Genomic DNA, 24,568 nt, shown 5'->3' with positions numbered 1-24,568 from the left:
CCGCTTTGGTTTGGATCCTCCAAGGCCCAAAGCCCAGCTCAGGCCATGGCAGGAGCTGTTTGGGGCCTCATCCATTACTGGGCAATAGAGATTTAAGGGATAATGGCCATGGCAGCAGAGTATACAAAGCAATAAACTGCTTTTGAGGTTGGTTAAATGCCAAGTGATGCTGAGGCCTCGACGCCATAAACATTATTTCTATTATATGACAAGATAAGAGGATACAATAAACCGGCAAGGAGAGGGCGGGGGGGGAAAAGGAAAAAAAAAATCATTTTCTGGCCTCGTGAAAAGTTCTGGGCTCGGCGTTTCCTGAACGCTGCACAAAGCGGCACCTCCGAGCAAGGGTTTAGGGGGAATAAATTGGTAAATTAAGGGGGGTTTAAAAAGCAAACGATTGTCTGAGGAAATGGCCTGGATAACTGGGGCTCTGGAATCAGGACGGATGATTTGTGTGCCTTGTAAAAGGGAAATGCTGCGCAGGGAGGGAGGGCAGGGCTGGGGAAGTCGCGCTCCCTGGTAAATATATCGAATATCGCACTCCTGCCGCTGGTTTGGGCAGCAGGGGTGGCCCGACAGTTTCTCCAACGAGGAGATTCCTCCAGGGGGATGCTCTGGAGAGCCCCCAGGACTTCAGGGTTGGCATCTGCTGGGTGCTGCAGGGGGTTTGGGGCCGTTTTCCACAGGGAGAGATGGAACCAGACATGGAGAAACTTCCCTGTGGCTCCTGAAGCAGCAGCTGAAGCCCCCCCAGCTCCAGAGCCGGGATCTGGGTGCCTTAATGAGCCAGCTAATTCCCTAATTAATGAGGTGGAGCTGTCCCACTGCACAGAGCTGGGGAACCCCTCCCAATTCCAACAACAGCGCCCAAATTCCCTCAAATTCCCTCACGCTAACCCAGGTGGAGCTGTCCTCCTGCCCAGACCTCGGGAACGCTCCCAGTGTCCAGATTCCCTCAGACCTGAGGGTTTAACTCCCTAATTAACAGATTCCCTCAGACCTGAGGGTTTAACTCCCTAATTAACCAGGTGGGGCTGTCCCCCAAAGCTCAGGAGCGCTCCCAGCCCTCGCAGGGATGAATTCCGGCCTCTGGAGGGTGATCGGCAGCACCCAGATCATTTCACCAGGAAATCCTGGCTGCAGGCACCCCTCTCCGCCTCGCAGGGGCATTCCAGGGGCAGGAACAGCCCCATTCCCTGGGCTCAGAGAGAAGGCGAAGGGGAAATTCTCCACCTGTCCTTGCGGGGAAGGCTGCGGGCGCTCGACCTTGGGCGGGATCTTTGCGGCAGCATCGGCGGCGCGTCCCGAGTCAGCTGTGCCACCCCGGCCCCGCTGCTGGCCAGGGACAGCCGGGAGCATCCCAAAATAACACCCCACCCTGCAGCCCTGGCAACCCCAAACATGTTTACGGCGTTCACAGCGCCCGGCGGCGCGGGCACGGAGCTGCACGGCTATTCTGGGCGCCCTCAGCAGCTCCTCCTGCACGGAAACAGGGAAAAATTGGGAGCAAAACCAGGAGGAAAAACGGGTTTAAGGCATAAAAGGCGGGGCTGTGTCGGCTACGGAGGGAAGGAAGCAGCTGCTGGGGCAAAGAGTGAAATGAAAGCGAAATAATTTGATTTTTGACGTTACACAAGAGTGGGAGTCAGTGCCGGGCTCACAGAGCTCGGTTTGGTTCTGCCGTTCCCTCTCCTCTTCCCATCCCTGGGAATGCTGGAGGAGGCCGATCCCGGATTCTGGGGAGCAGGAAAGGGACTGGGCTCCTTGTCCCACTGCCCCAGCCCAGATTTATCCTCGCTCCCAGAGCTCCCAGCCGTGCTCAGCCCAAGGACCCCACTCAGCCCAAGGCCCAGCAAAGCTCAGCCCAGCCAGGACCGGCTCAGGACGGGGCCTAAGGGCTGAGCAAGGCTTGGCAAGGCTCTCACACCTCCAGGGCCGAGCTCAGGTGCAGAAACCCACGGGAGGACACTGGGATTTACACTGGGAGCTCCGTGGGGCTTCAAGGGATGATCCAGGAAAACATCTGGGATTCCACAGGGAGGATCCCCAGCCCTACAAACCGACCTGAACCCTTTCCCAGGACAGGTACAGGACAAAGAACCACAGGTGAGAGCCTGGGATTTACAGGGACAGGCTCAGAGCTCCGTGGGGCTTTGAGGGATGATCCAGCAAACACCTGGAATTCCACAGGGAGGATTCCCAGCCCTACAAATCAACCTGAACCCATTCCCAGCACACAGAACCACAGTTCCTTTGGGATTTACAGGGACAGGCTCAGAGCTCCGTGGGGTTTAAGGGATGATCCAGCAAACACCTGGATCCCCAGATCCAGGCTTCCAGAATTCCAACACACAGGGAGGATCCCCAGCCCTACAAACCAACCTGAACCTGTCCCCAGCACACAGAACCACAATTCCTTTGGGATTTACAGGGACAGGCTCAGAACTCCGTGGGGTTTAAGGGATGATCCAGCAAACACCTGGAATTCCACAGGGAGGATCCCCAGCCCTACAAACAGACCCAAACCCCATCCCCAGCCCGGAGATCAGCCCCGCTTTCCCTCCCTGCCTCCAAAACCACCCGGGGCAGGGCTGTGGGGAGCTCCCACCCCTGGAAGTGCTGCCCGTGGGGCTGGGCCGGATCCCCACGTCCCCGCTGCGCCCTGAAGGACGTTCGGGAAAAAGCAAAGCGTGCACGAGGTCAGGCTGGATCCCCATGAATCACCCCGCCCGGAATTGCCAGGATTCCAGCATTTCCATATTAACATGAAGAATTGTCGGAATTACCCATAAGCAGCAGGCTGGAACAGCCAGAGGAGGAAGCAGCCACCTTTATATGTCATTTGTGGGAGATTGTGGGAGATTAAATTTAAATACATTGTTGTTTGCCTTAATTGCTTGTTTGAAGGCGATTTTAAGGCCGTGTGATTGAAGGGCTCACACCATTAAGTGCTCAAACACGGCTAATACATTTTATAAATGGCCTGCACAATTTCACAGGCAAAGAAGTTTCAGATAAAAAGCAGCCTCCCCAAAAAAAAAAAAAAAAAGAAAAGAAAGAAAGAAAGGAGAAAAAAAAAAAAAAAAAAGCCAAACACAGGAAGTTCACCTGCAAGGAAGGAGGGAAGGATTTGGTGAGGCTCCTGCCACAGTGACCAGAGAGATGGGAAACCCTAAATATGTGGGTTTTGGAGCCCCCAGGAGTTCCCAGGTGAGGGGTTTGACCCATTTCTGTGCTGTAAAAAGAAACAACAGCACAGATCCCTCACAGGACGCTCTCTGGGGATGCAGAATTCCCTCAATGCCGGGTAAACCCCACGGGAGGCAGGAAGGCGTGAAATAAACTGAGGAGCCGGACACACACAGGGTCCTTGGGATGGATTGTCATTCCCAAACCCATCCCAAACCAATCCCAGCCACGAAAGCGGGGTGAGCACATCCCTTAGGGTCTGACTCAGAGCCACAATTCCCCCAAAAAAGGCATTTTGAGATCCCGGTGCTTCAGAACAGACAACCCCAAATCCTGCTGGGATCTGCACTCCCAGGACAGCCCTAGCTTCCAGCAAATCCCAGTAAACCAGCAGGAATTCCAGGATCCCCCAGCTTCCAGCAGCTCCCAGTAAATCAGCAGGAATTCCAGGATCCCCCAACTTCCAGCAGCTCCCACTCAACCAGCAGGAATTCCAGGATCCCCCAGCTTCCAGCAGATCCCAGTAAATAAGCCCCAGCAGCAATTCCATGATTTCCCAGTTCCTCCCAGTGCCAAGTGCCAGAGAGGCCCCGAGCTCAGCTTTGGGACAGCAGAGTTTTCCCTAGAAATTAAAGGAAAACGGGATGGGAGCACCATTTTCCCTGGAAATTAAAGGAAAACAGAACGGGAAGCTGTGACTGGAGGAGGATGAGCCTCCTCCACCTCTCTCATCCCAGGAAACTCCGCAGGGAGGAGAAGCTCACGACGGGAAGAAAGCCCGTCCCAAAATAGCATTTTGGGGAGCATTTACCCATCACCTGTCACATTCCCAGCTGCTCCAGAGGGGGAACTCGGGAGCCTCCTGGCCCTGCAGGGGTGTGGGATGAGGGGCCAGGCCCAGGGGAGGCCCAGGCACCCCGTGAGGTGGGGTGAGAGCCCCCAGGCAGGATTTGCACCCCGCAGATCCCGGCTCTGCTCTCCTCCCTGGATCCCGTGGAACGGCGGCTGGGAGAGCTCTGGGATAAACCAGCCCCAAATCCCATTAAACCTGGAAAACCAGGAAAGCCCAACCCCAAAGGCAAAGCAGGCCGAACCTGTCCGCAGCCCGGGGCGCTGCACACGAAGGGCCGGTCGTCACCCATCCTTCAGCACCTGGGGAGCAGAGAGCACAGAGAGATCCTTAAACAGCCCCAAAAACCCCTGAACAGCACCCAAAACATCCTTTGACAGCCCCTAAAATCATTAAACAGCCCAAAACATCCCTGAACAGCACCCAAATATCCTTAAACAGCCCAAAACATCTTTAAACAGCCCCCAAAAATCCCTGAACAGCACCCAAAATCATTAAACAGCCCAAAACATCCTTAAACAGCCCCAAAACATCCTTTGACAGCCCCTAAAATCATTAAACAGCCCAAAACATCCCTGAACAGCACCCAAATATCCTTAAACAGCCCAAAACATCTTTAAACAGCCCCCAAAAATCCCTGAACAGCACCCAAAATCCTTTAACAGCCCAAAACATCCTTAAACAGCCCCAAAAATCCCCCCAGCACCAGCGGGAGCTGCCCCTCTGCTGGGCTGGAATTTATCAGTGCCCCGGGGTGGGAATTATCCCAGCCCCGGGTTTGGGATTCGGGAGGGACTGGGTGGGATTTTACAGCTGGAAGGGAACCTGGAAAGGTGTGGGAGCTTCCCTGGGCTGCCCCATCACCCAGAGGGAGCTCCTGCAGCTCGGGGTCACCTCCTGCGAGGTGGGGGACAAGCGCCAAACCCGCCCCATCCGCCCTCCCTCGGCATTTAGGGGATGGGGGAATATCCTGGGATCCCCAGGGATCCCCCAAAGCCAGCCCTGGAATCCCCCCCTGCCACACACACACCCCCACAAATCAGCAGGGACAGTGGCAATCCACGGGAAAACAGAGTGCAAGCGAGCAGCCATCAAATAAATCCAAGGCCCTCTCTCCGCACCGGTTATATTTTCAATGGGAGAGAACTAAAATTTGTCATTTAATTAATTAAGGGATTATAGGAGTGGTGCTCCGTTTTACAAGGCAATAATCGGGCTCCCCAGTGGGTAAACTACAAGGCTGATGGCAGGGGCAGTTTATCACGGATTACAGCCAAGGATAACAAAACACTCACTCCTATTATGCTACAAGTGAAGCTGTTCTCATTAATAAAAAATAAGAGTAAATAAAGTAAAGCCCTCCCCCCCCCCCCCGCCCCTCGGTCTCGGAACTCGAGGAATAACTCCCTCCACCCCCTGATATTTTATACAGCTGGATTTTAAAAAAGCTGTAATAAAGCAAATGTTCTCCCCTCGGGGGGCTGCTCCAGGGGGGGATGCAGCTCCTCCTGCTCCCAGCTGGGAGATGCTGGAATGCCAGGAAGGGACCCGGCACCGGGGGCAGGAGGGTTTTTGCACTTGCAGCTCTTAGGGTCGGTATTTTTAGGAGCTGTGTGAGAAAGAGCTCCAAGAATGCGGCAGGGGGAGAGGCAGGAGCGGCCCCTCCTGCTCCCCTCGAAGGGAATCAATGAGCTGCTTTAAAGTGAACAGAACTGGGGATTTTTCTACTGCAGGAGGTGAATTCCCTCCCCTCCCCACGGCAGCGAGAGCTGAAGGGTGACGAGAGAGGAGCCGTGATCCCGCAGAGACGGGAGGCAGAGATCAGCGGCGCTGGGCTGGATTTGGGGCTGGATTTATGGAGCCAAACTCCGGGGGCTGTGCAAGCAGGAATGGGGATAAATGTCCCTGTCACCCACAGGAATGGGGATAAATGTCCCTGTCACCAGTGGCACGGGCTGGCAGCCAAAGCCCGGCCCAACAAAGGCACCCAAACATCAGGAAGAGCCCCAGAAATGCCCAGAAGTGACACGGGAGGTGACAGAGCAGGGGACAGCAGCAGCTCCGGACAGCAGGGATGGCAAATCCTGCCCAAACCTTGAGGGGACACCAGAACTGTGGGTGGGGACACAGGTAGGACACTCCAGGACCTCGAGGATCCCAGAGGGAATCCCCCTCCAGGCAGAGCTCCCAGCTGGGGACACTCAGCGCTGTCACCCCCGGCAGGGCAGGAGGAGTTTGGCCAGGAGAGGCCAAAGCTTCCCTGTGCCCAGATTTATGTCACATTTAGCCGGGATAAATTCCTTCCATAAATCCTGTCCTGGGGAAGAGGCCGGGTGAGGAGCTGATTGGACGCTGGAGCTCGCTCCCGTCCCCCTTCCGGCAGCCCTGGGACGATAATTCACTGCCCTGATGGGTTTGAGCACGCTGGACACGGCCGGGCGAGGAGGAAACGCTCAGACAGATCGGCCACGCAGCACTGACAGCTCTGGGGCAGCTTCAGGGGGGGAATTCTCACCCAAACCAGGCTTGGGTGGGGAATCTTCCCCCTCCTGACCCACAGAGATCATCTGGGCTGGCTGGGAATGACACCCACGGGCTGTCCCAGCCCCTCGGAGCCCTTCCTGCAGCCAGAGCTGCTCCAGAGCCCAGAACAGAGCAGGAGCTGAGCACCTGCCGTGGTTCCAGACACCCACGGGATCACTGATCCCTCGGGATCTCCTTCCCACCTTTCCTGCAGCCAGAGCACAGAGCAGGAGCTGAGCACCTGCCATGGTTCCAGACACCCACAGGATCACTGATCCCTCGGGATCTCCTTCCCACCTTTCCTGCAGCAGTTTTACCTCCTCCCCAAAGCAGTGCCTCTCTGAAATCAGTCTGAGCTTCACCCGCCTCAAAGGGCTCTTGGTGCAGGAGCCGGAGCAGAGGAGAGGCTGCCCAGGATCCATGGAAAACCAGAACATTCCCTGCCCCTCGGAGCCCCTGCTCACCCTGGGCTGAGCTGGTTTCTCCCCTCGATTGCCCAAACTCCCAGCAATCCCCAGCTGAGTCCTGCCAGCCCAGCTGCTGCTGTGCCCACGGCCCACGAAGCCGAGCGCTCCCAGCCGTGCTCCCAAAGCCATCAACAGCAGCAGTAACATTCCCAGGGGGAATGCTGGGGGTCCCTGGGAAGGAATCAGCCCCTCCACGCCTCAAGGACAGCGATGACAGCGCAGCCTGCCCCCACGGGCTGTCCCCAGCAGAGAAATCCCGCTCGGAAACGGGTTGGGAAGAAGGGCAGGAGGAGCAGGATGAGGTTTCCAAAGGCCCCTCGGCACTTCTGGAGCTTTTCCCTCCACATCCCTGATCTGAGCTCTGCAGAGGAGGGGATTTGTGGCTGGGGACAGCCTGGTGACACGGGAGGGTCACACCCAGGCTCCGGGCTGGCTTTGGCTTTCTGGGATCAGGTTTTGTCTTGGGGACGCTCCCTGGGGCTGCTCCGGCTGGATTACAGAAGCAGCTGAGGCTGGAAGCGTCTGAGGCCAGGATTTGGGAATCTGGGTCCCTCCTGATTTGCCAAAGTCAGGAGCAGCTGGCCCTTCACCCCTGGGGGCTCCCACACTCCTGCGGCCAGCTGCAAACCGCTCGGGCTCCTCAAATCCCCATGGAAAAAAAAAAAACCACAAAACAGCAAAAAAAAAAATTAAAATCACCTTTTCCTTAAACCTCAGCGTGAAGATGGAAGGAACTCCCTGGACCTCAACTCTGCTGGATGCTGGGGACAGAGCCGGGCTGGGAATGCTCTAAAAATAAAAGGCTCTATTGTTGTCCTGGCACGTGACTCCTGCTGCAGGAATGCTGGTGCCCAACACTCCATGGGGCACTGCAGGTCTGGGAACGCACTGGGAATTGCACCAGGAATGCACTGGAATTACACTGGGAACTGCACTGGGAATGTTTCAATCCCGAAAAACATTGGAGGGGATGCAGACACTGTTCTGTGCCAGCTGGGATCCCCCTCCACGACAGATCCCTTTTCCAGCAGGGATCCATTTCCACGACAGATCCCTTTTCCAGCAGGGATCCATTTCCATGACAGATCCCTTTTCCAGCAGGGATCCATTTCCACGACAGATCCCTTTTCCAGCAGGGATCCCTCCCCAGCACCACCACGGTTCTGAGTTCTGCCCATAAATCATGTGGATAAACTTTACACTAATGTGACCACAAAATTAAAGCTGAGGGCTGCACCAACCATGAACCAAAACCAGAAGAGCTGCGAGAGCCACTTCCTAAAAATAGGCTCAGCCTGAAGAGGCACCAAACCACGCTGCTGGCAGAGCACTGCACGGGCAGTGCACCCTGAGACACAAACCCTGAGATGGGAGGAACACTCAGACACAAACCCTGAGAGGAACACTCAGACACAAACCCTGAGATGGGAGGAACACTCAGACACAAACCCTGAGAGGAACAGCTCAGACAGAAACCCTGAGAGGAACACTGACACACAAACCCTGAGGTGGGATGAACACTCAGACACAAACCCTGAGATGGGAGGAACACTCAGACACAAACCCTGAGATGGGATGAACACTCAGACACAAACCCTGAGATGAACACTCAAACCCCGCTGCCCTCAGGCCTGCAGGAACAAGCCCAAGCAAAGGTGCAGCTGAAGGTGAGGAGCCTGTGCCAAGAGGCAGCACCAAAACCCTGCCAGGCCATTAAATGGGGCACAGAGTCCTCGAGAAGGGGGGAGGATCCAGGCGGGGCCGGGGCTTTGCCGGAAAACTACAGCAGGAGCGCAGGCAGAAATGGGGTTTTACCCACAAACTGCCCCAAAAAGCTCGCAGCCTTCACCCCAGCCTGGGTTCCGGTGCCAGCTCCCTCTCTCTGGCACGGAACCGTTGCTGCTGTCCTCACCCAGCTCGGGGCAGGAGCCGAGCTCCAGATTCACTCCCGGAGCCCCAGGAGCGGCCAGGCCACCCCAGCTCCGTGTGCCGAGCCCCGGGAGCCGCGCCAGGAGCGGCTCCAGCAGCCCCAGCCCAGCACAAACAAACCCATTCAAACACAAACCGCTCCAGGCACGGGCAGGGGGAGAGCGCACGGAGCCACAATAAACCAGATTATTATGGATGGCTGCAGAGCTGGGCTGGAGGAACACACAAACCCCGGGCAATGCCAAGGCCGGAGTGCCCCGGGGGAGCAGCAGGAGGGGAGGCATCCCCACGGCCGCTCCCAGCCCCGCATCTCCCTGAAAACGCCAGGAAGGAAGCAGGAAAGGCTCCTTGTTGTTTTTCTGAGGGCAGCCGCGGCCAGCCCGGAGCTTCCTGAGCCTTGGGACGGGCTGGGGTCAGCAGGGCCACCCCGAGAGGGCAGGGACAGAGCCCTGTGCCAGCCTGGGAGCAGCGACCCATCCTCAAACGAGGGAAAAACCAAACGGCTCAAGCTGTTCCTTGGAAAACGCAAGGAGGGAAGCAGGAGTCGGGGGTCTCAGCTGCTTTGGAGAGCCCGCTGGGCCCCTCATTCCCAATCTGGAGCCTGCAGACAGCGGGCACAGGGCTGGCCCTGCCCCTGGGGTGCCCGCAGCTCTCCCTGCCTCTCCCAGCTGGGATCCACCCATGGAAATTGCGAAACTTTCAGTTTTGCAGGGAGAGGCCCCCCCCTCCCCGGGCGGCTTTTGGGCCTCAGCTCCGACTTTCAAGTTATTTTGGGGTGTGAGGGAAGGAGGCAGAGTGTTTGCTTTGTAACCAAAAAGCTGTGAGAGCTGAAAATTGTCGTGTGGGAAAGGAGGCCAAGAGCCCGGGCTATAAAACCTGCTCTGGAGGCACGACACCCTCACGCTTCGTGGGCTTGACAAAGCAAAGCAAACCCAACTGTATAAACTGGAATATTGGCAGGGTTTTCTGCTGGAAACAAATCCCCCCCAGCCACAGAGCGTTTCACAGCGAAGCCTCAGCCAAGCCCGAGCATTTCCCTCGGGGCTAGGCCTTTCTGGGGGTCCAGGCTCGGAGGGGATCCCCAAAAATCCAGGATATCGTCGCCTCAGGGGTGTGGGAGATGTGCAAAACCCTCATTTCTTGTTTGGAAGTGCCTTAAAGCAGCTTTGGAGCGGCACCATTCCTGACAGAACCTGGCGTTTGGCCCTGACGTGACTCCAGAGTGACTCCCAGAACTCTGGCAGGAGCAGATGGACTGCAGAGAAATTCCACGGGATTGGGAAAAGGGTCAGACCTCCTGGGAAGGGGCAGGGGGGGCCCAGAGCGGCCCTGGGTCCCAGACAGCGCAAACCCAGCCAGGGGACTTCACCCAGCCCAGGGAGAGGCTTTGCTGGGACACAAAAGCTTTTGCCCTGCACTTAAAGCAACAAAAGTCCTTGGGCTGGAGCTGCAGCCTGCCCCGGGGCTGTTCCCAGGGACACTCCACAGCTCCCGGTGCCACCAAAGCCTCACTGGCTGCCTGCAGGATGGAAACTTCTCGGGGGATCCGTGTGCAGGAGCCTCAGGAGCCACCAAAGCCTCACTGGCTGCCTGCAGCATGGAAACTTCCCGGGGGATCCGTGTGCAGGAGCCTCAGGAGCCACCAAAGTGTCACTGGCTGCCTGCAGGATGGAAACTTCTCGGGGGATCCGTGTGCAGGAGCCTCAGGAGCCACCAAAGCCTCACTGGCTGCCTGCAGGATGGAAACTTCTCGGGGGATCCGTGTGCAGGAGCCTCAGGTGCCACCAAAGCCTCACTGGCTGCCTGCAGGGTGAAACTTCCCGGGGGATCCGTGTGCAGGAGCCTCAGGAGCCACCAAAGTGTCACTGGCTGCCTGCAGGATGGAAACTTCCCGGGGGATCCGTGTGCAGGAGCCTCAGGAGGCTCCAGGTCAGATCTCTGCTGAGGGACCAGGCGCTGGACAATGTCCCGTGTCACCTCACTAAGGGAAGGGTAAATAAATAAATCACCCTGGGGGGAAAAACAACCCAAGTGGGACCAAGCAAAGGGAGGTTTTAGAGCCTTGGCTTTTGGGTTTGCTCAGCCCCAGCGAGGTGAGGATCCCTGCTCCAGGGCCTGGGGGGCACCTCTGGGGTTTGGGGGGCATGAAGGGCACCCCCTGCTCCTCCTGCCCTGGGCAGAGCCCACAGGGAGCATCCACCGCTGCTGCTCTGCAAATCCCGATTTTAAGCAATCCTGGCCCAACTCCACCAAAGCAGGCCTGGGAGCGGGCAGGGCTCCCCCAGCCCGGTGCCCAGGAGATTTCCAGCCCCAAAAATCCAAGAGCCGTTGAGGAGCAGGAGATGCAACACCAACCTGAGAGCCAGCAGCTCCCAGGTGCTGCCACGGCCGTGTCCTGCTTCCCTCCTGGCTCCTGGGGGAACTGGGACCCTGCAGGATGTCCCCGAGGTCACCTGAGCACCTGGACAGGGAATTTGGGAGCTCCCACAAACAGCAGCGAGGCTGGGCACCCCCTGGCTCCAGGACCTCGGGAGCAGCCTCCAGGAGCTCCCCAAAGCCACGACCTGTGCCTGACTCCAGCAGAAAAAAAAAAAATAAAAAGCACAGCCCAAACTGCCCCGGAGGAGCAGGGAAAAGCTGTTCCTCCTCCTCCTCCTGCCGCAATTCCAGCGGCACAGCCTGCCAGGCTCCGGGGTGGGCTCTGCACGATCCATCTCAGGCCGCGCCGCAGATCTACGGCGGGGCGGGGAAATAATTCAGCTTTACGGGGGGAAGGAGAGGCCTGGGAGAGCCACAGCTCCTCACCCAGCCCGGGTAATTACCAGAAAGCCACGGCGGCCTCGGAGAGAGCAGTATTTTACCTCGGAAATGCCTGAGTGACCCAGAAACTGGAGTCCCATTTCCTGAAATTATTTCACCACTTCAGAGCCCTTGTTTCAATGAGAGCTGCTGCAAACGAGGCATGAGAGCCCCGAGCTGAGCTGGAACATATTTTCCCTGCCAATGCACGGATGGTTTGAGGGGAAGAGCGGAGTCAGGGCTGCCCGGAGCGAGGAGCGGGAGAGCCTGGGAGGTGAAGGAGCACCTACGGATAAAAACCCTGCCCGGGAATTTAAATAACAGAGCCAGGGCGGCCCCACACCGCTCTCCCCATCAAATAAAAACTGCTCTGTCCCACCTGTTGTGATCCCATCCCGCCTGGGCGCTTCCCTTTATTCAGCTTCCCGAGGCTCAGGCGCTTTTACGGCGCCGCTGTTTGATGCAGGAGCCCTAAAAAACAAAAAGTTCTGAGAAATATTCCGGGCAGGAGGGTTTGGAGAGAGGGGTTTTAGTGGAGCTGTGTTCTGGGGGGCAGCAAAGCCGCCGTCCCCTCGGGCAGGAGCTCCTGTAATTCAGAGGTGAAGCTTTATGGGGTGGAGCAGGTTTTGGGAACGGGGAGATGCCAAAAAAAAAAAACGGGAAAACAAAGGGAAGGTGAGGGCCATGCCCAGAGAGGGAGAGCATCCCTCGGGAATTCCTCAGCCCCTGCTCGTTAAAGCACTGCCACACTCCCCGTGAAGATCCGATTTGGTCACCTCTGAGCAGGGATCAGGACACTCCAGGCAGGGGACAGGGAGCTCCGCCATGGGAAGACTCCAAAAATCCAGTGGAATTTGTGGATAAATCTCCCCAGCCCTGCTCCCACCACCCCCCAGTGCTGGATTCTCTGCGGCAGCTCTGCCCTCACAGTTTTAGGATCCAAAATTAATTAATCAGTGAAACAATCCCAGGAATCCCGGCAGCCAGCTGTCACCCCCATGACAGTCTGCCTCTGCTCCTCATCCAGCTCTGTTCTACCAACACCCAGAACAATAAAAAAAGAGGGAATATTCAACATTCCCACTGCTGGAAGAGCGGGATGGGCTCCCAAGCCTGACCGCAGATCCCACCACAACAGAGGAGGAGAAACCTTCGCATTAATTACATTAATTAGCAAAGCTTTTCCTCCTCACAGCAAAAGTTCACTCTGGTTTACCAAACTTTCAGCAACTGAGGTACAAATACCCAGGGACAGCACACAGGTACAAATACCCACAGAAACCACACAGGCGCAAATACCCAGGGACAGCACACAGGATTCCAAGCAGGAATCCAGACAAAAGCTGGGAATGCTGACTGAACCCATTTCCAGTCCCTCCAAGCCGCTTCTCACACGCCTCCAGCCCAAAGAAAAACCACCCCTGGCTCCCCAGGGAAGCCCAGGCCCCTGGGTGAACCCACCCTTCTCACCCCGACCCCAGAGAATCCCTTAAAGCCAAAACTGGGAATTCCGAGTCCACTCGGAAGGGGGAGAAAAGAAATTGATGAATTCCAGGAAGCAACAGGTCCCCAGCGCTGAAGGCCTCTCACCAAAAGGTTCAGGTTCTTTTCTGGCAGCGTTTCCTCCCTGGCTGCAGCACAGCTCCGTGCTGGACGAGGGGGGAAGAGCAGTTGGGGAAATCTGGCCTCGATTCGCGGTGCCAGGAATAGAAAAAAAAAATGGAGGAACAAAAAAAAAAAACCCAAGAAGGAAAAGAAAAAGAAGGCCCCAAGAAAGTCCGAGGGATAAATAAACCCAAACAGAGGAGCAGCAGCAGCATCACGTGGGATGCAGCAGAAACGAGTCCAAAGCCAAATCCAAGCCAGAGCTCCTTCCCTGACACACAAAACCAGCCCGTGGGCACGGAGCCTGTTCCAGGGAGCCCTTCCAAGCACGGAGCTCTCCCAGCCCTCCCTGGGATGCTGAGAGCAGCTCCAGGAGGAGGAGGAGGGAGGATTCCCTTCCTCAGCCCTGCCTGTCCCCACCCCGCTGCTGCTTCCTCTCCCCAACTTCCCCATTTCCCAAAGCCAGGGGATTCCCATCCCAAAACCCCCCTTCAATCCTTGCCCCGGCCCGGCTCAGGGGGATTTTGGAAGAAATGGGAATAAAGACGCCAACAGGAAGCTGGAATTGGTTTTTAGGCACATCCTTTGACTTTGCCTCGTCCCTCCACGCTGCCCAGCTGTCCCAGGGACCCCACGGGCCAGGAAGGGCTCCTGCACCTGCCCAGGTGGGCTCAGCACCTCCGTGCGCACCTGGCACCTGCAGCTCGGCCCCGGCACAGCCCGGGCACCGCAGGGACCTGCCGGGAAACGCTGCAGGGGACTGGGGAATAGGGAACCTGGAGAAAGCAGAAACAGAACAGAAATCCACGTCAGAGACGAGCCCCGGGCAGAGCAGGGCCGAGTCAGAGCGAAAGAGGAATCTCGGCAGGGAGGCCGAACGCATTCCCAAAGTTTGTGTGGAGCCTTTTCCTCCTCCTGGTGGGAGCCCCGACCTCTGCTGCAGGCCCTGTCCAGCCCCAGCTTCTGGATGCAGGAAAACATGGATAAACCCTGGGAAAAGACTGAAATACCTGCACGTGGGGCGGTGAGGAGGGGGCACACAACCCCTGGGGGCTCATCTCCAGAGTCCCACAGCTCCACAACACCCAGGACTGGCTCCCAACTCCAGGAGCTTCACCCAAAAGCAGGAACTTTTCCATAGGAAAAGGGCTGGTTTCAGATTCCTAAAGCAGACTGATTCCCAACCCCAAGCAATTCACAGCACCAGGACCAGAACCCTTTTCTGAGAGCTGCTCCCAGCCCTCCAGAGCCACAGGAGCTGAACCTCAGCCCTCCTTGGAGGAGCAGGGGATGCCATCCCTCCCTCCCTCTGCCCCCAATTCGGGAATTGCTGCTGTGCCCACTTCCCACAGAGCTCTCCCCGCTTCCAACACCGCAGTTATTCCTGGTCTCTGCTGAGAAAACCCCACGGCGCCAGAATTGCTGCTGGATTCCTCTCCAGAGCTGCGCTGGGCACAGCTATTGGTGAAGCGCTTTGCCAGCAACTGGAGAGCCCCTCTGGATCATCCCCAGAGGAATAACGTGGGAATTCAGTGCAGTCGGTGCCACCTCTACACAAATAACCGGGAAGGGGGCCCTCAGAGGGACCTGGACAGGGGAACAGGTGGCACCTCCAAAGGGACAATGGTGGCACCGTTGGGAAGAGTGGCAGAGAAAGGGGCAGGAGGAGCAAAGGGGGAGAGCTGAGCAGGGAGTTGTTGTGGTCACACCTGAGCCAGGCAATGCCCCCCGCAGCAGGAGCAGCGCCAGGAAAGGTGAGCAGGTGCAGGTCAGCTCACAGACACAGCCCTCCATTCGCGGTGGGAATTAACGCCTGGCTTGAGAACAAACTCCTCAAACTCTCCGACTCCTGATGTGTGCCCCTTCCTGCGGCTGCCTTCACCCAGCGCCAGGGCAGACACCCACCCCCAGCTCCCCAGGGGTTTCTGCAGCCCCTCCACATCCCCCTGGAGCCCCTGACAGCACAGCCAGGGGTGCAGCCCCCTCCCCAGAGCACGAAGTCCAGCCACTGGGGTTCCTCAGCACCTCATGGGTCCTGCACAGGACCCCCAAAGGCTCCTCCAACCTCTGCGGTCCCATACCTGCCAGCCCACATCTCCTCAGCGCTCCCCAGGCCCCAAACCCTGAAGGGTCTCTCCCAAAGGAACCCCCCCCAAACACACCCAAATTTCCCCCCCCCATTCTCCAAACTCTCCCCTCCCAGCACCTCAGGACTCCTGCCTCTCCAGGGCTCACCCCAGAACCCTTCTCCCTTTAAATCCCCCACATCTGCAAACCTCCACGGTCACTGCCCCTTATTCGCACCCCCTCATATCCTCCAGGAGCCCCCCCAGCCTCAGGCTCCCTGCAGAACTCCCAATCCTGCTGACTGCCCCCAAAATTCAGGGGCTCACCCTCAGCCCTGAGACCCTCCAGCTCCATCCCGGGCACCCCCTGTGCACCCCCAGCCCCATCCCGGGCCCTCCCCGGTTACCCCCAGCCCTATCCCGGTTACCCCCAGCCCCATCCCGGGCTCCCCCTCAGGGCCCCCCGCGCTCCCCCCGGCACCGCCCGGGCCCCTCGCTGCTCCTCGGCCCCGCCCCGAGGGCGGTGCTTGGCCTCAGAGCGGCGGCCCCTCACCCGCCATTGGCCTCCGCGCCCGCCGCTCAGGGGCCGCGCAGGACGCGATTGGCCGGGGCTCGCCGTCACTCAGAGCGGGGGCGGAGCGGGCGGAGCCGCCGCCGCACGAAAACTCGGGGAGAGTTGTGGGGGGAGGGGCCGGCCGGGGCTCCCGCCGCTCCCGGAGCTGCCCCGCGGCCGCGGAGGAACCGCCCGGGGCCGCCGCCGCCGCCGCGCCGGGGCCGCCGTTACCTGAGGGAGCCGGGCCGGGTCCTCGCGCTGGCGCCGCTCGCGCTGGGGCTCCCGCCGCCCCCCCCCCGCCCCACGCGCGAGGCTCTCGCGAGACCCGCGGGGAGGTAACGGCCCGGCCGCCAATGGGACGCTCCGGGGGCGGGGCCTCGGCCGCCAAGGGGCGTTGGCGCCACGCCCGGTGGGGCGTGCCCAGAGAGAGGCCCCGCCCGGGAGGCCCCGCGCGCTGCGGGCACCGCGACACGTGGGGAGCGGGGACACCCCCGGGACACCCCTGAGACATCCCTGGAACACCCCCGGGACACCACCGGGATACCCCCCGGACACCCCCGTGACACCCCTGGGACACCGGGACACCCCCGGGACACCTCTGAGACATCCCTGGGACACCGGGACACACCCGGGACACCCCTGGGACACCCCTGGGACACCGGGAAACACCCGGGACACCCCCGGGACACCTCTGAGACATCCCTGGGACACCGGGAAACACCCGGGACACCCCCGGGACACCCCTGGGACACCCCTGGGACACCGGGAAACACCCGGGACACCCCTGAGACATCCCTGGGACACCGGGACACCCCAGGACACCCCCGAGACACTGGGACAACACTGGGACACCCCCAGGACACCCAGGACATCTCTGGGACACTGCCACCCCTGGGGTGCCCTGAGACCCAGGCACAGCCGGGACCGGGCCCTTGGCACACCCCAAAGCCCGGGCACAGCTGGATCTGTCCCCCTCAGCAGCTGGGACACCCCAAAGCCCGGGCACAGCTAGATCTGTCCCCCCCAACAGCTGGGACACCCCAGACCCCACTCCTGGCCCCCAACAGCCCCGCAGCCCCTCCTGGCTGAGGTGTCCCGAGGGGATGGATGCAGGGCACAGCCGGGGTGGCAGCCCAGAGGTTCCTGGGCATTAGAGACGTCCCCGTCCCTTTGGGGACACGCTGAGGGCTCCGAGCTGGGCCACTGCCACCTCCCTGGGGTGACCCTGTGGGGACAAATCCCGCTGCAGACGGGTGGCACTGGCCAGGGCCACCAAGGAGACGCGAGGAGCCCAGACTGTCACCAAACCATCTTTATTCCCTGCCCCTGGCACCCCGGACGGGCACGGGGCCACCGTCCCCGCTCAGGGCTCTGTCCCTGTCACCTCACGGCTCCGTCGCTGTCACCGCCCGCTCGTCACATGGCGAAGAGGATGAGGAAGGCCACCATGAGGCAGAAGAGCCCCATGGCCTCGGAGAGGGCGAAGCCCAGGATGGCATAGGAGAAGAGCTGCTGCTTGAGCGAGGGGTTCCTGTGGGAGCGAGGCTGGGCTCAGGGGGGCACCTCGCTCCCTGTGCCCCCTGAGCCCCCCGAGCCGTGCCCCGTGTCCCCTGACCTGGCGTAGCCGATGATGAGGCTCCCGAACACGGTCCCGATGCCGGCCCCGGAGCCGGCCACTCCCACGGTGGCCGCGCCGGCCCCGATGAACTTGGCGGCCGTGTCGATGTCCCGGTGGGCAGCGCTGGTCCGCAGGGCCCGGGGGGCTCCGGGCCGCACCTGAGGGACAGTCTGGGGGGCAGCAGGGGTTAACCCCAGCCCAGCCCCTCAGTTTTCCCCTCGGGGGGCTGCCCCCCAGCCCAGGTGCGTTACCTGCTCCGGCCGCGTCTCGGGGCTCAGCGCCGCCGACAGGGGCTGGCCCAGCACCCACGGGCTCCTCCTCACCTGCAGGGCACACGTGGGGCTCACAGCGTGGGGACAGGCGGGGACACCCACCCTGTGCTCCCCCCGGGCACCCCCAGGGCCACCGCTGCCACCCCGGGCATGCCCAGCCCCGTGGGACAGCAGCACCTGTCCTGGCTGTCCTGGCACCCCAGGGTGGCACTGCCAGTGCTGTGTCCCCTCAGGGTGATTGGTGACCCCGCAGGTTTGTCACCCCAGCCCCTGTCACCTCTCAGTTTCTGGGGCTCGTGTCCCCAGAGCTGCCCGTGTCCTCGAGGGGTCACTTGTCACCCCCCGTGTCCTCGAGGGTCACTCGTCACCCCCAGGGCAGGGACAAGGGGCAGGGACAGGCTGTCACTACTCACAAGCGCAGGAGCGGAGACGAACTTTGCACAGGTGAACATGGCGAGGACGGAGGGACACACGTGGGACACGGCCCGAGGGACACAGGTGGGACACGGCTGGAGGGGACACGGACACCAGGAGTGAAGGGCTGAGGCGAGGGGCGTCCAGCCCCACGGGTGACCCCGGCTCTGGGAGGGGTCACACAGGGGACATGGGGACACACGGGAGGGGCAAGGACGTGTCGCTGTCACCCAGGTGGCACCTCCCGGCAGTCAGGGGTGGCGGTGCTGGTGTCACCCCCGGGTGGGGGACAGGAGCTCCGGGGCTCTGGGACGGGCCCGGCCTGGGGACCCCCAGCCCTGGCAGGAGACGCGGGCACTGGGGAGGGAACGTCACCCCCAAACGAGGGGATGCCCCAAGCCAGGTCCCAGCGGGGTGACACCGGCCTTGTCCCCAAATGGAGTGCGGGGGCTCCGTTCGCCTCCTGTCCCGAGGGGCTCTGGATCCCCCCAGAGCTCTCAGTGACCCCCCAGCTCTCAGTGTCGTCCCCAGAGCTCTCGGTGTCCCCCCAGAGCTCTCAGTGTCCCTCCAGCTCTCAGTGTCCCTCAGAGCTCTCAGTGTCCCCCCAGAGCTCTCAGTGTCCCTCCAGCTCTCAGTGTCCCTCCAGCTCTCGGTGTCCCCCAGAGCTCTCAGTGTCCCCCCAGAGCTCTCAGTGTCCCCCCAGAGTTCTCGGTGTGCCCCCAAAGCTCTCAAGTGTCCCCCAGAGCTCCCGGTGTCCCTAGAGCTCTCAGTGACCCCTCAGAGCTCTCGGTGCCCCCCAAAGCTCTGTGTGTCCCCCAGAGCTCTCGGTGTGCCCCCAAAGCTCTCAAGTGTCCCCCAGAGCTCTCGGTGTCCCCCCAGAGCTCCCGGTGTCCCTCAGAGCTCTCAGTGACCCCTCAGAGCTCTCGGTGTCCCCCAGAGCTCCCGGTGCCCTCTCCCCGTTCCGGCCGCCCCGTCTCACCGGGCTCCGCCGGGCAGGTCGCGGCCGCTCCGTGTGCGCATGCGCGGCCGGGAGCGCTGCTGGGGCGGTGGCGAGTCCGCGCGCGGCGCCCCCTGCCGGACAGGAGGACCCGGAGAGGCGCGGGAGGGGCGGGGCAGAGCGCGCCCTCTGGCGGGAACAACGGGGAGCACAGGTGTGCGCACCTGGGCTGAGCACGTGACCGTGACCGTGTGTGGGGCCGTGTCCCCACCGTGTCCCCACTGTGTCCCCACTGTGTCCCCATCGTGTCCCCACCGTGTCCCCACCGCGTCCCCACCGTGTCCCCACCGTGTCCCCACCGCGTCCCCACCGTGTCCCCACCGTGTCCCCACCGCGTCCCCGGGGGTGCACAGAGGGCACAGTGTCACCCCCAGGTGCAGTGTCCCCTCCCAGGGCTCTGTGCCCCGCAACTGGAGTGTCCCCCACCTTGCGGACACTGTCACCCCCCTGCGTACATTGTCACCCCCGGGTCCTGTGTCCCACCTTTAGGGACATTGTCAGCCCCGGGTCCTGTGTCCCACCTTTAGGGACATTGTCAGCCCCGGGTCCTGTGTCCCACCTTGGGGACATTGTGTCCCCCCCCGGTCCTGTGTCGTCGTCCTCCCCCCCCCCCGCCGCCTTTCTGCCGCGGGAGCCGTCACGGCCATTAATTAAACCAGGGCGATAATTAACTGCCATTAACGGGAAATCAATAACGAGGAGCCGGCTCTGGGGGGGCTCCGGCAGAGCCGGGGGGGAGAGGGGGGCAGGTGGGGACCCCCAAACCCCGGGGGCGCCGCGCCCCGTCCCCAGCGCCCCCCGCTCCCTTTTATCGCCACCGACCCTCTCCATTCCCCCCGAACCCCCCGGACCCCCGACCCTCAGCCCCCAATCCCTCATCCCCCCCCCAACCCACCTGCAGCCCCCCCCTCCCCCGCCCTTTTCCTCCCTTCCCCTCCCCCTTTGCCGGTTTTTTTTTTTTCCTCCTTTTTCCCATTTTATTGTTTTATTCCCCATTTCAGCCGCGGCTCCATTTGCTGCCCTGAACGGCTCGGATTAAACCCAAACCTGGCGAGCTCCGAGCCGGGGAGGGGCCGGGGGGGTCCCGAGGAGCCCCCCTGTGCACCCCCGGTCACCCCCAGTTCCCCCCAGTTCCCCCCCGTCGATGGTTTCATGTCCCCACAATGGTTTTGACCTTGCGGTTAATGGGGGCAGCGGCCTGGGGGGGTCTCGGGGGGGCTCTCAGGGGGGTCCCTCCCGTTTGGAGCCGGCTGGGGAAACTGAGGCACGAGTGGGGAGCGGAGAGGACCGATGTGAATTTGGGGGGTGGGAGGGTCCGGAGGGGATGAAGGGGATGGGGGGGTCCCGGGATGGAGTTATGGGGGGGGGGGGGCTGCCCCGATCCCAAAACCAGGGATGGGGACACCCCGGGGACACCCTGGGGACACCCTGGGGACCCCCTCCCGCCGGAGCCCCCCGAGGGCCCTGGGGACGTTTTTGGGGGCTCCCCTCCGCTGCCACCCCCGGGGTGTCCCCTACCGAGGAGAGGGGGGGGGGACACGGCGACAGCGGCGCCCCCCGCGCCCCCCTTGGGGTGCCCCCACCCCGCGTGGCCACCGAGACCCCGGGGGTGGCCACCGAGACCCCGGGGGTGGGCGGCGGGACCCCGGGGGTGAGCGGCGGGACCCCCGCGGGCCGTAAATAGGTGCCGGGTGGGGACAGGGAGCGACAAAAGCGACATGATTCACCGGGGATGGCGTCATGGGGACCGGGACTGGGCAGCGGGAGGGGGAACCGGGGGGGGTTTGGGGGGAATTTCGGGGGTTTTGGTGCCGGTAGAAGGTGGGGTGGGGGTGAGAGGGGTTTATCCGCGGAGGTGCGGCAGATTTGTGTTGTAAAAATGGCGATAAACGGCCGCAAAACGGCGTCAGGGTTCCCGGGAATGGGGAGGTCTGGTCCCAGAAATGAGGGGTTTCACCGCAGGAATTGAGGGGTTCTGATCCCAGGAATTGTGGGGTTCTGATCCCAGGAATTTGGGGGGGGGGGGTGTCTTTCAACTCAGAAAATTAGGTTTTTCATCCTGGAAATGATGGGTTTCACCCCAGGAACTGAGGGGTTCTGATCCCAGGAATTGAGGAATTCTCACCCAGAAATCAGGAATCTCTCACCCCAGGAACTGAGGAATTCTCACCCCAGGAATTGGGGGGGTTCTGATCCCAGGAACTGAGGAATTCTCACCCCAGGAATTGAGGAATTCCCACCCCAGGAACTGAGGATTTCTCACCCCAGGATCACGCAGTTCTCACCCCAGGACTTGGCCTCTCCCCCAGCAGTGGGGTCTGTGGACAGTGGGGTCTGTGGGACCCTTTTGGGGTGGGCTGGGGTCACCCCAAACCCCACGCTCATCCCTGGCCACCTCAACACCGGATTTGCTTTTCCCGTTCGATTTTTCCCCTTTTTTTTTTCTTCTTCTTTTTTTTTTTTTCCCCCCCTTTTTTTACACGCTCTTTTATGACAAACTTTACTTTACGTGTGACATTTAAAAGCTGATCGGATCTTCCCTCCAGGACAGGGGAAATGGAGATATTTATTGGGGTCTCGGCGGCGCTGGAGATTTACTCCGACAGCTCCGCGGGGTTGTGGATCCTGCGGGGCCGCGGCGGCGCCAGGGACGGCGAATTTGGGGAATTCTGGGCCCGTTTTTGTCCCCTGAGAGGGGCTGGCAGCAAAGGGACAAACCCCGGGCTGGGCCCACCAGGATTCTCCAGCGGCTGAGCCGCCCCCGCCGCTCTCCGCGCGGGTTTTGGGGTCGGAAATGAGATTTTTGGGGGGGGGTGTTTAAAGCCACTCGCAGCTGGGGACAGCGGCTCTGGGGACACAGATGGGTTCGGGGCTCGGTGATGACTTCTGGGCTGTGTTTGGTGCTGCCCCAGGGGACAAGGGACAGGGGCAGGGGACACTCAAGGACAGGGGACACTCAAGGACAGGGATAGGGGACAAGGGACAGGGACACCAAGGGACAGGGACAGGGGACACTCAAGGACAGGGATAGGGGACAAGGGACAGGGACCAGGGACACACAGGGACAGGGACAGGGACAAGAGCGGGGACAGCCAGGGACAGGGATAGGGGACAGGGACAGGAACACGGACAGGGACACGGGACACTCAAGGACAGGGACGGGGACAGGGAACAGGGACAGGGGACAGGGACACCCAGGGACAGGGACACGGACAGGAGCGGGGACAGACAGGGACAGGGAACAGGAACAGAGAACACAGACAGGGAACAGGGATAGGGGACAAGGGACAGGGACAGGGACAGCCAGGGACAGGGACACGGACAGGGACAGGGACAAGAGCGGGGACAGTCAGGGACAGGGATAGGGGACAGGGAACACGGACAGGGACAGGGGACAGGGACAGGGAACACGGACAGGGACAGGGAACAGGGACAGGGAACAGGGATAGGGAACACGGACAGGGGACAGGGAACAGGGACAGGGAACACGGACAGGGATAGGGAACACGGACAGGGACAGGGAACACGGACAGGGACAGGGACAGGGACAGCCAGGGGCGCACAGGTGTCACCCCCGGGCCTGGCTCTGTCCCCTCACGGCGACATTGTCGGGACAATTGCTCCACCCTCAGGGCCGGCCCAGGAGCGCAGCGCCCTGGGACGCCCCCGGCATCCCAAACCCTCCCAAATCCCGCCAAAACTGAGAAAAAAAACCCAAAACACCCCCCCAAAAAAAACCCCAAAGATCCCTGTCCTGGTTCTCAGCAAAGGCCCCTGGAGGGGAGGAAAAGATGAAATTTGGGGTCCCGCCTCTCCTGTCACCTCCAGAGCTCTGCTGGGCACCCCAAATCCAGCCCTGAGGTTTGGGGTTCTGCCCAGGACAGGGGTTTGGGGTTTTCCCTCGGGCAGGATTTTTGGGGCAGAGGTTTTTGGGGGTTTTGCCCCTCCCCAGGACAGGATTTTGGGGTTCCTTCGGCGCAGCCCGGAGCCGCCTCCGGGAAGCCGCCGGGATTTGGGAGCTCGGTTCCACAAAAGGACGCGAGAAGCGGCTGGAAAATGAATATTTAAAGGAGAGGGGAAAAGCCATTAAAGCTCATTTCCATTCCCATCGCAGCCCATTAAACCGGCGCGGGAGGGGACAAGGAGGGGACAAGGAGGGGACAAACGCCGCCACCAGCGCTGCCCCGGGCTGACCCCGGCCCCGCCGTGCCTCAGTTTCCCCGCGGGCCGTCCCAGCTCCATTCCGGTTTTCCCAGGTGAAAATCAGGGAGAAAAGGGGGGATTTGGGTCTGGAAAAAAAAAGGAATTTGTGGCTGGAAAATGGGGAATTTGTGGCTGGAAAAGGCTCCCAAATAGCTGAGGTGTGCCCGGAGCCGGAGACACCGCGGGGTTTTGGGGCCGGACCCCGGGATTTGGGGACAGTGCGGGGCGGGCAGCCGAGCTGGAAAGCGGGGACTCATTTTGGGGTAAAAACGGGGAAAACGGGGGAGGCGCTGGCTCCCATTTCCCGGCTGGAATGATCCTTGCGGGGATTTCACCTCCCGGGATGCTGCGGGATGGCGAAACCTCCCCAAATCCCCCCAAAATCTCCCAGTGTCCCCAAACCCCCCCCCAGTGTCCCCAATGTCCCCTTTGTCCCGTCCCCCCCCTCCCGCAGCCCCCACTCTGGAGAGCGGCCGAGGGAAGGTTTCCATAGCAACGGGCGGGGGGGGGGGGGATTAAAAAATATTAAATATATATATATATATATATAAAAAAGAGAGGGGGAAAAAAATATGTAAAAAATTAGAAATAAAATAAAATAAAATAAAATAAAAAACCCCAGCCGTGTCCGGGTTGGTCCGTGCGGGATAACGGCGCCATTTGTATGCAGCAGCCGGAGCCGCAAAGCCGAGCGGAAAATCAAAACTGCGGAGCGGGAGGAGGAGGAGGAGGAGGAAGAGGAGGAGGGGGAGGAAGAGCGGGAGCGGCGCCTCCTTGGTGGGGAGGAGGGGACGGGGACAGGGATGGGGCAGGGCACTGAGAGGCCAAAGGGGAGGAAGGACGTGCCCAAGGAGGGAGAAATTTAAATTTTTTTCCCCTTTATTTCCTTTTTTCCCCCTTTTATTTCCCTTTTTTCCCCTTTATTTCCCTTTTTTCCCCCATTTATTCCCCTTTTTCCCTGCCTTTTCCCCTCTCTTTTTCCCCCTCTCCCCCCGCTTTTCTTCCCCCCTTTTCCCCCCCTTTTTTTCCCTCCCTCCCTGCATCCTAAAAACACCTTCCCACCCTTCAAACCCCAAAAATCCT

The 24,568-nt window shown here is 60.5% G+C and overlaps 2 protein-coding genes across 2 annotated transcripts in view; both read right to left on the bottom strand.

Moving 5' to 3' along the window:
* The window catches only part of ATF7 (activating transcription factor 7), a 35,391-nt gene extending 19,106 nt beyond the window's left edge, over positions 1-16,285 (bottom strand). The window contains exons 1-2 of the mRNA XM_058423790.1: positions 16,213-16,285; positions 4,284-4,341 (exon numbers count right to left, since the gene is read on the bottom strand). Coding sequence (XP_058279773.1) covers positions 4,284-4,331 — 48 coding nt within the window. The 5' untranslated portion in view covers positions 4,332-4,341; positions 16,213-16,285. The remainder of the gene's footprint in view (positions 1-4,283; positions 4,342-16,212) is intronic.
* Positions 16,286-17,278: 993 nt separating this feature from the next.
* ATP5MC2 (ATP synthase membrane subunit c locus 2) lies at positions 17,279-19,323 on the bottom strand. The gene is made up of 5 exons (XM_040088401.1): positions 19,265-19,323; positions 18,285-18,380; positions 17,851-17,922; positions 17,597-17,769; positions 17,279-17,512 (listed from the first exon to the last, which is right to left on the bottom strand). Exons 2-5 carry the CDS (start codon positions 18,321-18,323, stop codon positions 17,398-17,400), a joined length of 399 nt encoding a protein of 132 aa, XP_039944335.1. The 5' UTR covers positions 18,324-18,380; positions 19,265-19,323; the 3' UTR covers positions 17,279-17,397.
* Between the last annotated feature and the right edge of the window lie 5,245 nt (positions 19,324-24,568).

Source organism: Hirundo rustica, chromosome 30 (genome assembly GCF_015227805.2).
Source record: "Hirundo rustica isolate bHirRus1 chromosome 30, bHirRus1.pri.v3, whole genome shotgun sequence".
Taxonomy (NCBI): Eukaryota; Metazoa; Chordata; class Aves; order Passeriformes; family Hirundinidae; genus Hirundo; species Hirundo rustica.
This window is presented reverse-complemented; position numbering and strand designations above follow the sequence as displayed.